The sequence below is a fragment of the Ammospiza caudacuta genome, chromosome 1 (assembly GCF_027887145.1).
Source record: "Ammospiza caudacuta isolate bAmmCau1 chromosome 1, bAmmCau1.pri, whole genome shotgun sequence".
In the NCBI taxonomy this organism is placed as follows: Eukaryota; Metazoa; Chordata; class Aves; order Passeriformes; family Passerellidae; genus Ammospiza; species Ammospiza caudacuta.
In genome coordinates, this window is record NC_080593.1 from 52091470 (window position 1) to 52107076 (window position 15607).

At 37.4% G+C, this 15607-nt stretch overlaps 1 protein-coding gene across 1 annotated transcript in view; it reads left to right on the forward strand.

Annotated features, from left to right (window-relative positions):
* The window catches only part of TPK1 (thiamin pyrophosphokinase 1), a 303096-nt gene that overhangs the window by 137550 nt on the left and 149939 nt on the right, over positions 1–15607 (forward strand). The window contains exon 4 of the mRNA XM_058814272.1: positions 7528–7600. Within this exon, the coding sequence (XP_058670255.1) occupies positions 7528–7600 (73 nt within the window). The remainder of the gene's footprint in view (positions 1–7527; positions 7601–15607) is intronic.

Sequence of the window (15607 nt, forward strand, 5' to 3'; positions counted from 1 at the left end):
CTAAATCTGTTTGTGTAGTTTGTGACTGCTCTAAGTTTACGACATTTTAGGTCAAATCCTTTTGATTTTTCATGCACAGTATAAAATGTTAATAAATAATTTACATTTCTTTAATGTAATGGCTACTTTTTCTCAATTTTTTGAGCATATTCTGCCATCTGTTGCTTTGACATGAAGAAGGAAAACTGTTTCAAGGGTCTTGTCAGCCTCCATCTTCTCAGTGAGTCAGATACCCTCACCTGTCAGAGGCTGCAGTGCTGATCTTCTACCCCCTTTCCTCTGGCTTTGAGTCTTAGAAGACTGGAGTCTGGCCCTTCCAGACAAGTATTTATGCTTTGCTTGCATTCAAAATCGTGTGCTTGTGGGTGACTTGTGCTGAGGCACTGGAGTGTTTTTTGCCCCTGCATTAATGTCCATCCCTCAGCCATGGTGCCCTATGCAAGGATGAAAACTCACAGCCCAGCTTCCTTTTCTTAAAATCCTTTTGCCAAGGATTCAACAAGAAGGTATGATGCTTGAGCCTGTTCAATGCTGAGTTGTGCCGAATAGCTTCAGCTTTAATTTCTCTAAGATCATGTATTACCATCAGCTATCTTTTATTTTAAGAAATACTTCAGTCTATGAGTTATATAAACAAAACCACAGGTACTTAGCAGCAGTCCCTGGGAGTTGCTTGTTCTGAGCATACTGAGTTTTTCATTAAGTACATGTACTTACCTGAACACAGGAGGATGTTCAGCACCATGGCAAACAAGTGAGGAGTTCTTAAATCTCATAGCATGACGTATTCTCATACTGTATCAACAGCAACTGAAGAAAAGCTTCAAATATTGACTATTAAAAAGAAAAATGCCACAGTTGTAGCTATCATTAACTTTCATCTTTGTCACTGAGGGACAAGGTTTTGAGGCAGGGTGTAAGCTTCTTTGGATTTGTAATTATAATGGGAGAAAGTTGGCTCTCCCTTCTGGAAGATGTCCCCCTGATGTGTGCTTTCCATAGCAGTGTGAGCTGAAGGGAATATGTTCTTCAATTTATTTTAGCTACTTTTCTATTATTGCAAGGTGACACTGCATACCAGGCAAACATAAATGAATGCATTGTTGCCTTCACATCTTCACACACTTTCATCTTTTTCTTTAAACTGTAGGGTTTGCAAATGAAATAATACTTACATACTCTTTAACACTAAGCTCCTTAAAAAGTAAGGAAAAAAAAGAGGCTGTTTTTCAAGGTTGCCTAATATTCCAAGTACTTTTAACCCCATAACTATCTGACTGTAATATGCAGATATGCTAACAGTCTGTGCAAAGAGTTTAGGTTATCTGTGTATAGTTTGATGCAGGCATACACTCACTTTCTTTGTTAAATTGTTAAGTGTTGACAGTGCTGGCATTGTACCCCCTCTCTTTTTTTTTTTTTTTTTTTGTTAAGTCTTATTAAATCACATCTGGATTTATTGTGGTGTGGGAATTGTTTTGTGAAGTAATTGCATAATGAGCACTAGGTTTTATTAAGGCCTTTGAAGAAGGTGTGGGAAACAGTTGGGGTTCGTCTTGTTGATTTTGTCTTTTCTCTCTAAATTCATACAGAACTAGCACATCATTGTCAGTGACACCCTGCTACAAATATTGTATAGTGATAAGGGAGGTTTGGGGGATTGAAAGTGCAGTGATGGGAACCATAGAATCAGAAAAAATGTAAGCTTACTGTCTTCAACGGAGTCTTGTTTGGGAGGTAGAGGGTGGACAAGCTAAGGACTGGGGTTTAGCTGTTTTTTAAAGCCTCATGATAATAATAAGTTATGGAATCATTTGTGTCATCTGTTCAAGATCAGTCAAACCAAAATTCTTTTCTATGGTCAGTTTGAATTGGTTAATTGTATTGGTATTTCAGTGTTGGGTTTCTGAGCTGCAGGTGTGACCCTTTCTTGTGGTAACCTTGCAGGTAATGCAGGAAGGTATTTATAGGCTGAATAGACAATAACTCTGAATATATCTCACTGTCTGACATTTCTCCTTTACCCAGGAACTCACCTCTGTGCAACTACTTGGAGCATCCAAATGTGCTGCTCTGAGACAATGTATAAAAGGTACCTGCTTGTGCTGTACATGTCCCTGAGAGTAAAAAGGCACTTTGATCTTCACAGCAGATAGCAGTATACTTTTGACAGATTTAAACAGACTTAACACCTTTCTGATGAGAACAGCCCTCACTTACTCTTTCTGTCAGGACATCAGGAGGGCAAGCTGAAAGTGCACATTAACAGTTAGCAAATATAGAGTGGAGACCATTACATTTTGTTTTAGATTTAAGTAGTTTTTGTTTTTGTTAAACTGTGATTTTAATGCTTATCCTGAAGTAGTGCTAGAGAGTTTTATCTTCTGTGTTCCCAAGTGCTAGATGCTTACAAAAGTCAGAGCTGGCTTTGCTTCATGTTCAGTCTGCAGCATTTTGTCCTCACTGGTTTTTATTCCACAGGGATGTAGCTTGTGTGTGCCTATCAGTCCAGGGTAAAAGATACCCAGTTTCAAATTTATTTTTAGTAGTGAAGAAAAAATATAGGGAACCCAGTCAGTGCCCTCAGATGATACAGCTGGGAACACATGGTTTGTCTGCATGGGATTATTTTCTGTGCTGTAGCTGAAGGAATAAAATGGTGTGCAGATACTGCCTTTAAATGCTCATGTCTCTGATGTTAACATTTGTTTAAAAAAGGTTAATTGCATGCAATTATGTGCTAAAGGAGCTGCATCACAAGAAAAGTCAATAGTACTAGGAAACTGTAACTTTGAATTAATGATAGAGCTGAGCAGTTATGCCCAAGCATTTTATTTAAGAAGGCAGCATGGGTTTTTTTGGTATAAACTGCTACAGTGTGATCATTTTGTGTGGGTTTTTGTGGTTTTTTTTTTTTTCATAACTGTGTGAAAAAGCATATTTTACACTTCACACTGAATTCTTAAAATGAGTGAATAAAGAAGCAAACATTCTGATGTTTTAAATTTAACACTAGTGTTAAATATGCTAAATGTTAGTGTACATTAGTGCTGAATATTTAAAAACAATATTGCTGTGTCTATTAGATGTATTACTTGAAGGAAAAAGGCACAGTTGTTCTTGTTTGCTGAACCTCACAGTATAATAGCTTTTATTTATTTTGTAATCTGTCTATGATAAGAATCAATTGCTGCTTTATGGTGCTAGTGACTAAAAATTTACTGGGGTAAATGGAAACTATGTCAAACTTGCTGGAATCTCTCTTTTTTCCCCCCTGTTTTCCAGCCCGGGGTCCTGAGAGTTCATAAAACTGTTCAGTCAACATTCAGCCTTTACCCAGTTTGTATAAATCATCTAGCTGGTATCCATCTCCTAACCGCTGAGAAATAGTGTTGTTTTTCCTTCCTATGCTAGGTAAACTTCTAAAGGTTCCATGTGGAAACTATAGGGGTTTTGTGTAAAAAGAAGTTAGATAAAAGATAAGCAGTCTGGCATGGAAGTGCCTTTGGGTCCTTATCTGAAAGTAATCCTGGCCCTCGTGACTCCATACTCATTTCAGATGGATGCAGTATGATTCTAAAAGACCCTGATGAGGAAAACAAAAGGCAAGTCCAAAGAACAACAGAAAGAACACAACTTAATCCAAACAGAATAAACCCCTCAACATGCAGAAAAACAAAAAGAGATTGAAGAGTGAGAAAAACTCCAGTTAGCCTAAACCTCTGAAGATTTTTTTGTTGCTCATTGCCTGGTGTTATGCTTCTTGACAGCTCTAGAAAAGACTTTGTAGACTAGGCTGATCTCACATGAATTTTGAACTTTTAGTCCCATTAGGATTAAGAATTTGGCTCACTCCTGATATATGTCAATATAAAGCAGCAGAGAATCAAGCCAGCTGAGCTGGTCATGACCTTATATGCATAGTGATAATTAATAGCTAATGAGACTGATAAAATATGGTTCTGAAATGCAGTAGACTGCATCATCAAGACTGCTTAGAAATTAAAATTTTAAATTGCACTAGGAATTAAAGACATATTTTGCCATCATGGGCAAAATGTTAGACTCCTTCACTAAAGGATGTGTGTCAGATATGTCACTGAAATATGTCATCTTCAATACAGTTATGCATCAGAATAAGAATTATTCATTAATTTCAGTTCAGAGGGCAGGAAAACATGGGTTAGACTAATATAATACCTGGTTTTAATCTGTACTTTAAATAAGGGCAGCTGTTTTAACTTTTATGGAGAGGCTTTTCTTGCTACTTTTCTCCTGACATCATTTCTTCCACTCAAATAGAAGTAAGCTTGATGTGTGATTCTCCCAAGCCTGTTCTCCTGCACCAGTCTGTACTCGGGAGTAAATACAAAACTATATGGAAGCAAACAAGTGAAACAAAATTATTAAAAAATATTATTGAGTTGCTTTAGTATGAAGTTTTTTTCCGTAGAACGAACTCTCAACTATTTCCCCTATTTCTATATCAGTGCTAATCTCTGAGGTTAGTCAGTCAAGAAGAATTCTTCACACCATGAGCTTTGTTCACTTGTGTTTGTTGGAAAGAGCTTTGACTCAAATCTGTTCACCTGGATCAAGAAATTTGTTTCACAGAACTCAAAAAGGACTGTGTCAAATGCAGCCTTTGACTCTATACTGAATGTTGCCTTACTTTTGTGTCGTAGTTGAGAAAGAGAAAATAGAAAGCAACACACTCCATTTTCAGAAGGCTTCAAACCTGTTTTTATTATAACATGCATGCTCTTTATACATTCTTACAAAACCCATAAGTTTGCACTGTACTCACTGGTCACGGGAGACAAACAAAGTGCTTATTGGAGTAGGCAGTTGCAGCTTGCTCCTATTTATCCTTCTTTCTTTCTTGGTTTCTATGTCAACAACCTTGGTAGAGAATTCTTTCAGGGGTAAATGTGAATCCTCTTATCAAACTTCTCTCTGTAAAAACTGTAAAACCTCTTCCACACTTTTTCTAGTTTGTATAGTCAGTGAGCTACAAAGGGCAGCCATCCTCCCTCTGAAGATTAAGCAGACATATTTTTTCATGTCTGTGAGACAGACAGTGGAGTTGAGATTTACTATATTTTTTTTTAATTCATCAGGCATGACTTTCTGAACATTCCTTGTTTCTGCTCTTTCTAAAAGAGAAGGAGAAAAGAAGAAGGAATTCTTCTCTTCATGATCATTAATGGGAGGCTTAGACATCTTGAAATTTTGAGGTCCCCAGTCACATCTCGTTATTTCCTTTAGTCACTTCTGGTTTTGTGGTTGCTCCAAGTGAGTGATTTAGAGAGGATATGTTGCAAATGGACCTAGAGCTTCCTGGCAGAGGAGACATGTTCTGGAAGCACAGCCAGGAACCCCAGCAGAGCCCATGGAAAGTGCAACTGAAGTGCCTGTTCCTTCTGCTTGGAAAAGTTCAAACTAGATTTTGATTTGAAATAGTTTCATTTTGGATGAGAACAAAAGCTCTGAATGAGCACTTGATTCTTAGAAGGCACCTTTTTTATTGGCTAATTCTTCTCCCACTTATATCTCTTGAAGCATTCAGGAGAAATAGTTAATTATTTAAAAGCACTGCCATTTGTAGCTGCTGTAGAGAGGGAAAAAAATAAAAAGGAAAGACACTTTTGGATTTATATATGGCATTTGAGTAAGATAAACAGCTTTTTCATCACAGTGGATGTCTATGTCATATCAAGCCAGCATTCCATGACAACTGGCTGCTGTTCTTCCTGCCCAGCCTGCTGGAACACCTTCAGGGCTTGCATTCAGGGCCACCACTGAAATGCCTAGAGTGAGTTTACTTTTAATGGCTCTGTTTCAGTCAGGAAGAAATAATTATAAAATAACAAATTGAAAGAGAATACCTACAAGTTTGTAGGCTTGTTGTATTCAGTAATATTTCATTAGGGAACTCATGGAAAGGTAAAAAAAAAACCCTATTTAAATTTTGACTTTTGAAAATGTGATATTTTTTGTACATTGGAAAGATCAGTCTTTACAATGAAGGACTAAACCTAATTTTCTGTTTAGTTTTGAACCATGCTGATGGAAGCATATGAAACAGAGCACTAAAGCATTTGCATTTCTCCTTAATTCCTGTGTCCTCAGTCAAACCCAGTGCAGCAGGGACTGCCCTTCTCACTGCAGTGCGTGTTGGACCATCACTTCTGGAGGGATTCTTTTTAGAAGATATCCTTTTATAACAACCTTAGTAATGGTGGACAGCAGGGAATTTGAAATGCCATAGTTGCACATGAGCTAACTCACAGCACTTGTACTTACCAGCTTCTACTGGAGCAGCTTTCAGGTCAAAGAAAACCAGTGGTTGCCAGTGACCACATGTCTCTTTTGAAATCTCTGCATGGACACAGAACATGAGATTTTTATAAGTTTTACTGATATGAGGAGTTTCTAGGCCCTGCAGCATTCTTCTGAAATCATGTGGCAGAAAAAATATGTCCCAATATGCTCTGCTCAATTCCTTGTAACAAAGTTTAAGCTGGAAACTAATTTGCTGATGAACTGTCATCCCCCTTGTAAAGTATGGTAGCCATGTAGTTAACTAAAATCACAACTTTACTTTCAGAACTCAGTGCAGCCTTATCTATTGAAACAGTGGAAACACTCTCTCACCTGTCAGCTGCTTCTTTAAAATCAAGAAATTGTGCGAGATGGAAAGCGGTGTTGAGTGTTTTGGGGGCATTGATATTCTTTCAAAAGATACTCTTACACTGTTCTTTCTATAGCACAGGGGAAGTTTCATTATCAATTTGACATGAATTTATGCAATAAATATTTTTAAGCATTCTGCAATTAAAAAGCTACATGTGGCAAAATAAGATAAATATCACAAAATTATTTCTATGTGCTTTGCAGCAATATTACTGTACAAATGATGGTTAGGAGTTGAAATGAAGTTCATGTGAGTTAAAAATCACTGAGCATTTGGCTTCCATATTTTGGGATTATTTTTAATAATTGAGAAGAGTAGAAATGAGATGACATCACTAACAACTAAAATACAAATCCTTGAAACGTTTATGGCATACCAGCTGTCCAAGAAGCATCATCATCATCATCTTCTGACAAATTATATCCTCTGAGGCTTGATGTACAGCACTCAGATATGCTATTTCAAATACTTTGCTGACTGAATGATACATTTGAAAGATATTTGAAAGTTGCCTTTCTAGGACCAGGCAAATAGGACCAGTCTTGCTGACCCAGAGAGATATATAAGCATCTAAGTAAGAGAGATATATAAGCATCTAAGTAATGTGCTGCTCCCTCAGAAAAGGGACAATGGATTTCCCAGTTTTACATTTTGTTTGTTACCTTTTTTTGTATCACCTCACATCAACTTGTTTGAACATGATTTTTAGGGAACACATATTCCTTTATGAAGATTAATGCTTGTAGCCCATAGTACTCTTGAGAAAATAAATTTTAAATATAATAAGATGGATTATTTTTTCATTTCACTGCTCATTGCTCTCCTTTCAGCTTCTTGCCTGATTACATCAGTGGTGATTTTGATTCCATTCAGCCTGAAGTCAAGGAGTACTACAAGGTCAAGGTAAATTAAATCCCTTTGAGTTTTTCTGTGATAGAGCATTATAAGATCCAAGCCATTAGTGCTCCAGTTGGTCATGAAGTGATTCTGGCTTCATTGCTACCTTCGAGGCTTCAGTTGCAAACACCTGAGAAGCTCAGAAGTTGTGCTTTGTGGTACTGTACTAAAATAAACACAGGAGGTGCAGTATGCCAGAAACCTGGGTGAGTTGCCATAGTATCAGGTGATGAGATAGATCATATGGTGGTAGAGATTACAGCATCTAGAAACTAGGATAAAACTTCCTGAAAAATCTGTGACTTCTTTTGCATGGTGAGATACAGAGAAATAAGGATTAACTCACCATGATTCCCACCTGGTGGGTATCCACATACTTTCTAGAGAGAGTTTCTTGGTGTGCTGTTCGTAGGATATGACTTCACATTTTTAGAGGAAAGCTGCAGATGGGAAATCTGTCTCTTTCCTCACCCACTGAAGCATTGAATTGCAGTCAACTACTTCTGCTACACTGGTGGAATGTCCTCCTTAATGAGTTATTGGATAAATTCCTGCTTGTGTTAATTTATTTCCAGTGAGCAGCATAAATGTAAACTCACTTTTCTCAGGTCTTAGGGCTCGAAGTCCTGCCTTTACCTGACTCTTTGGTGTTTAACACGTCACCTGCCTACTTGTTAAGGCTTTTGTGATGAGCACAGTTCTTCACCCTAGCATCTTGGACAGCAGGCTTCTGCAAATTCAGAGGTTGCCTTGACAGGCCAGCTTACCTTTGCAGCAGGCTGCACTTGAAGAGGAGTGTTTGATCCTTCTGAAGTAGTTGACTTAGTCTGCTGCTGATTCATGTATATGAATGAAATTTGCCTAAAATCTTCCCTGATGGATTTGGGATCAAATGATTAGGCAAAAAGGTTTCAAACTGTGAGGGGAAGGCTGGAGTAGTGTGTAGAGCAGGGTTATATTCTCTCTCTGAGCGCTTTCCATATTCTACCTCATTTTTAGGATGGAGAAATGTCTGATGGCTGTTCATCTCTAGGAGAACTGCTCAAGAAAAATGCTCAGGAATCTAAATTACAGCTTGGGAAGTGAAAATAGGATGAAAAGATTTAGGTTAATAGTATTCATTACAGACTGAAAATTCATGATCTGTGAATAAATGAATTCAAGAGGTATTTGGACAACAGTTTTGGGCACATGGTGTGACTCTTGGGGATGATGCTGTGCAGGGCTGGGAGTTGGACTCACTGATCCTTGTGGGTCCCTTCAAACTCAGCTTCTTCTGTGAGTCTGTAAAAGGGGAAACTGCAAAATGCTCTACTCTGTTTGACATGGATATGGGCAACCCCAGTACCAGCACAGGCTGGGGGATGGGCAGAGGGAGAGCAGCCCTGGGGAGAAGGCCCTGGGGGTGCTGCTGGATGAGAGGCTGGACATGACCCAGCCATGGGCACTCACACCCAGAGACACAAACGTGCCCTGGGCTGCCTCCAAAGCAGCGTGGGCACAGGGGTGAGAGAGGGGATTCTGCCCCTCTGCTCCTCTCTGGTGAGAGCCCACCTGCAGGGCTGCATCAGCTCTGGGGTCCCAACACGGACCTGCTGGAGTGAGTCCAGAGGAGGCCATGAAGATGATTAGTGGGGTGAAGAGATCAGGAGATGAGGAAAGGCTGAGAGAATTGGGATGGTTCAGACTGGAAAATAGAAGGCTTCAGAGTGACCTAACTGCAACCTTTCAGTACCTGAAGAGAGCATAAAAGAAAGTTGGAGACTTTTTACAAGAGCATATGGTGACAGAATTAGTGGGAATGGCTTCAAATTGATAGTAGGTTTAGATTTGATATTAGAAAGAGTTTCTTTATTGTGAGGGTGGTGAGACACTGGAAGAGGTTGCCCAGAGAAGCTGTGGTTGCCTCACCCTTGGCAGTGTTCAAGGCCAGGTTGCAGATGGGACTCTGAGCAAGCTGGTCTAGTGGAAGGTGTCCCTGCCCATGGAACTTGATGTTCTTTAGGGTTTCTTCCAACCTGAACCATTCTATGGATCTGCGATTAATGCTTACATGGAACAGCATGCTGGTAGGTAGGTAAGTCCTACCAAAGAATGGAAGTTAAGGATCATTCAACAGAGAGAGGGGAGATGGAAAAGGTAGGAGGTGGAAGAATACAGTAGGTTTTACCCTTTTTCAGAGGGATTACTTTCTGGCCATAGCATCCTTTTTGTCAGCTTAGTTGCATCTCACTGGTGATGCACAGTTTACATCTTCTCTGTGAACACATAGTGAATCTTTCTGCTTCATACAGAGTTAATACATCTGTGCAAGGACTAAGCTGATAGGTTGTAAAGAAAGAAGTAATTAATGAGGATTTTAAAGGTGTAATGAATAGAATCATCTAGCCTACAGAATCCTTGCCTGGGATCTTCATATAAGATGGAGTAAAATGCAGATAGACTTCAGAATTTTAAGTGTACATTGTAGGAATTTTTTTTTTCATTTTTAAATTAACTTCCCGTAGTCAGAAAATTAGAATGGTAAATATGGATGAGTGTCTAAGGAGAATTTGAGCAAAAAATGTAATAGAACACAGAAACTGGAGAGAGGTGTATATTTCTTTTCTTGTAAAGCATCTTGTTCAGTAAAACACCCACTGTAGTCCAGCCAATTTCCAAAGTCCCTGTCTTCTGGAAATGCTGTATGTGCTCATGACCCTAAATATAATAGTGCTGCTTAAAAGAGGTTGTGGGAGACCTTCAGGTGAATAGATCAGTGTAGCACCATTGACTTTAGGGAAGCATCATGTTGTCAATTAGGGTTGCTTCCCATACCATCCTTCCTTACCCATGTGCAGATTGCACCCAGAGACCAACACCCAGAGGCCACTATCATTCGATAATATTACTGTATTATTTCAAGTATTCCCTTTTATCATTTTACAAAGGCTACCTATATTGGCAGAAATTAATGCATTGTGACATTTTCCACCTATCTGAAGAAATCCTGCCACTGCTTAAGTGTTGCTTTTTTGTAGTAAAGCTTATGGATGTTAATTGCTGAGCTATAAAACATAATCATGTGCAAGTGCTTGTGTCAAAGACAGCCCAATGTAGTGCTGGGTAAGTAGTGGGGTGTGTTAAACTCAGTGCCTGAAACGAATTGTTGTGGGAAGAGTTGTCTATAGCAGTTGTGTCATCCTCACAACGCAGCAACAGCCTGACTCCTCATCACACCAGCTTCATACCAGGACGTTGCTCCTGGACTCAGAAGTTTTTCTACCTCATTTAAGTGATGAAAGCAAGGAGATTTTTGTCACTATAGGAAGACATGACATACAGATTCCCAAAGCCAAGGGAATATGCCATATTTAAGCCAGTTGCTCTGGTGTTTTTATTTGAGTAGGGATTACAAGACAAGTGTTTCCATTTTCCCTTTAGGAGGACAATCACTATTGTATTGGGGAACCTTATTTAAACAAAGTTTATAAGCATGAAGTAAAAAATCCATTTTATCTCTGTTAGGTGTCATATGCCACAGTGAGGAGACCTAAAGGCAAAAGTCCTGTTTTGGAAAAAAACTGTGTAACAGATTTCTGAGTGGGATGTGTAAGTAAGGAGTTAAGCATTCCTTTTGGGAGAGAATAAGTAAGCATGTGTCAGAGGTTATTCAGCTTTATGTTTTATTTTCTGTGGTCTTGGTTTTGCCTCATTAGCTTGTCAAGAATATACTTGTAGTCTTCTATTAAAATTTATTAAAATATTAGAGATTATTTCCTCCATTTCTTAGAATTAAATAATGTTAAAACTGGATAAAACTTAAGCACAACTGAAAATGAAATGTCATATTTAAAATCATATTGCACTATAAATGAAGGATAAAGAATAGCAATTTAGTATTCTTTATTCTGTGTATTTTCTGTCATTGTTAAAATAGAAATTGAGAGGAGGTTTTGTACTTTCATGATAAATATGCATGTTCATGTGATCCCATAATAGATGCACTGTATAGTCTGAAGTGCATTGGAAATGACACTGCACAAAGCAGGGAGGATTTGTGGTGATATTTCTGTCATTGGAGTTTCATCCTTTTCTTTCTTTAGCTGAATGTTTCTATTATTGAAACCTTTTAAACATTGCTTTGAAGTTAAAGCAGCGGCTTGTATTGTTATGCCTCAAACAAGGTTCTGTTTCTGAAGTCTTAAGTCCAGAGACATTATCTAAAATAACACCAAATCTGTGCTTACACCGAGAAGCAGCAGGTTGAATCCAATGTTCTTTGAAATCCAGGCTATGCTATTTATTAAAAATCCGGTTTGGCTTTCCCACCAAGCAAACTTCATGTGCCTTGAAAGGCTGCTGCAGACTTAGCAGGCTCTACTTCAGATCTGTAATTAAATGCTGTGAATTTATTTACAAATCCACTTCTTTTCCTATTTTTTTTTTTCTTTTTAAGTCCCTTAGAGCTGCTTATTTTTGCAGGCAGTTCTGCAGCTGTAGCACTTTCTATTTTCATTTCCAGGGCTAATGCTTATCAAGGCTGTAAAAAAGTTTAATAGATAGGGTGTGGGTATTGTATTTTTGTTCTTCGATGATGCACCTATAATTAGATTTACAAAATGTGTTGGTAACACTGAGGTAGTGCTTTTATGTCTCTCTAACTTCTACACTTTCTGGATAAACTGTATGTTTCAGGCCATGTTTCCTGCTTGCTTTCCAAGGCCAAACAGTTTAGTAATTTTATGAAATCACAGTGTTAATTGATTTGCCTGAGTTATATTACTATAATTTAAAATAAAGAAAACCATTAAGTTTTTATGTGCCTATTTTAATTTATCTTTTATCTCTGAATGTTATGTTTTTTTCTACTACTAATTTTTAATATAGGATGAAACTTCAGATTTAAAATGCTTGACTCATTTACAGCATTCTTGTTAGACTGAACAGTTATCTAAGAAAAACATGGTTTATTTTAGGCCCTGGTTCCTTTGTGAAATGTTTTAAGGTTTCAGAGGGAAATCTAAAATTTGTGCAAGAGGATCTAAAACAAATTCAATCTTACTCTTTGACTGGCTACTTCTGCTTGACATTCACTACTTGAGCTTCCGAGCAATCCCTTGGTTAATATGTTTATGTATATATCATTCTGCTGGCAACATTTTTGACAAATATAAAAAGTGCTGTGTATAAAAGTATATATACTCCTATATATATTATATGTATATGTAAAGTGTATATAAGTATATATTAAGTATATATTAATACATATATGTTACATATATATGTATTATACATACATGTGTTTATATGTATATATTAGGTGTATATAAGTATGTATACTTTTGACATGTATAAAAAGCATCATCTCCTTCTGATGTGTTGAGAGTGCCTAGTGCCACCTGGACTTAGATCCAAGTTGTAGTTTATTTCCTACTGATGTACATTTATTGAAAGTGTCTTAGTGTCTTAATATAGATATAGGTTCTTTAAATCAAAATTATTTGTAAATCTGGTATGGTCCTGATATTAATAATTCAAACTGTGAATTACTGCATGTGCAATTTAGGATTTTAGACTGAAAGCTTTTTGGATGCCTTAGTCATGTTAATAGGAGCTTTCACAAATGGTTCCATTCTTGAAGAGTATGTCAGAGGTCTTGTCAAGATTGTGTTTTCAAATGACTTGTCTGGGTGAGTCTGGTTATGTGGATCTCTTATTCATGCTAAATGAAAGTAACAGTATCTTGATGTTCCAGATATGTCACAAATCTGTATGAGATTCTGTGCTTGGTGCCACTTTTGTAAAGGTGAACATGACAGACAGTCACACTAGGTCAGATCAAAGGTTCATTCAACTGGGCCAGGATGGAATACTGTTGAAAGCAAAAGTATGCACAGTGGGGCTCCTTTGATACAGTTTTTTATCATGCTCCAATGTATTGCTTAAAGATTTCCTGTGTCTTTTTGTTTAATAGCTTCACAGATTGATTTAATTGTCCCCAAAATTAGTCTACTCCCTTTTCTTCACCCTACATTGATGAGAATGCAAGTATCCACCAAAAAACCCCCCAAAAATAAATAGAATAAAAAACAAACAAACAAACAAAAAAAATTTCCTTGGCAATGTGTTCCCTAGTTTGTTCGCAGTTAAGAAAAAATTGTCTTTTGGATTTTTTTGGCTTTAGCTTTACTTTTTGATAGTTATATTTGAGTGTCCTCTATTGTGATAAAGAGTGGATAAATATATATCAACCTCCTTGTCAGTGCAGTTCTGCTTTATTGGAATGATTGTCCTTAGTGACTAGCATTTCCATAGGTATGATGGGGTGTGTGCACAACTAAGCCAGAGAAATATGGCATATGCCATCAAATTTACAGCCTAAAATTAAGCTAAATCAGTCTTTACAGATGTTTTATGTCCTGCTGAGTTAATATAGGTAAAATGTCTGGAAACTCCTGTTGAAAAGAATTTTTCTTAAAGCAAAGAATTTCAGGACTCTGAGCTTGCACTGAGCTGTTCTTTATGTGCCTTTAAAAAACAATCTCTAAAAAAGTATGTCCAGTTCTAGACCACTCTTTATGCTTTCACTGTATCTGTTTAAATGCAGATGAGATTTGGGAGCACAGGGTGGGGAAGTCAAAACAAATTCAATTATGTAGGCCTGCATCTTTCTAAGTAATGTTTGTTCTTTCTTTCTGAGTTGCACATCACTCCTTTTGAACCTGAAGAAACAGCTAAGTCCTACTTCTGTTGTAAGATGTAATATCAGTGAGGTTCTCATAGTTTTGAGGTCACTGAAAGCTACTATATGTGTTTATTAGAGCCTGAGTCAGTCCCTAATTTACACAGGAGATTTGAGAATTTAATTTGACCAAGTTCTCACTACTTAAAAAAAGTATCATTCTATTTTCCTTTGCAGTATTTTGCAGCTTGTAATTTAGCTTTTAGCTACAGCATATAGAAATTAAGAGACCAAACTTTTATTTGAGGTGGTTTGTCTTTCTTTTGCTTAGGTTTGAAATGACAATTATTTCCTCATTACAAGTTGTTTGCTTTCTTCTTGCAAGTTCTTTAGCTGGAGCTCAACTGCTTCACAGTAGAATATGGAAGAAAACAGTGCACCATATAACAAAAATGATGGTGGTGGTATTTTAGTCTTGCATCCAATTTCAGTTTAATATTATGTTGCAGTATAAGATTTATTTCTCCCTTCCATTGGTTATGGCCCGAGGAAGGGAAAGGGTAGAATCTATATTGCATTAGACATTTGAGTTACTTTCAAGAGTTTTAAAAAATTTAATCTGGTGTTAATCTCTGAAAGAAGTCATTACTCTGATCTGTCACCCTGTGATGGAGAAAATAACAGAAAAGTTTAAAAAATAGAAATGCATTGAATGAACTTCATTTCCAGTGCAAGGAATAAAAAAGGTATTTAAAACAATGACAGCTTAATCTGGAGAAGAAAATTGAGCAGTTATTTTGTGATTAAGCCTCTTCACACAAAAGAGACAACTTTGATATGGTACTAGAGGCTGAAGACTCAGATTATAGGTCATTTTAGATGTAAATGGGATTTATACATCTATTATTTTCTTTTTTTTTTTTTTTAGAGAATTTAAGAGAAAATTGTTCCCAGAGCACAGGGTTCAGTGTCCTTGCATATGGACTCCTAATTAGACCAGACTCCAGCAAAGCTGCAGAACCTACAACCTCAAAGCTCATCAAACGTTGCTGCAAGCTCAAGTTAGCCCAAATGTCCTGTGGGATTTATGAGCTTGATTCTGTTGTATGGCAGCTCACGAGCCAGCCAAAGCACAAATCTGGCCAGAAACAGGTACTCAAACATGATCATTAACCCAGAAAAGTGATGCCTAAAATCCTGATGTTACCATTTTTAAGTATTTTTAGAAGCAGCTTGTCAGCCTGTGCAAATGATTCCATTGTGCATCTTGTCAAAGGGCAGTCAGCTCTCATTTCAGAAGCATAGTGAAACGATGCAATCTGTTGCTCATTTTGAGGTAGGAAGGTTTG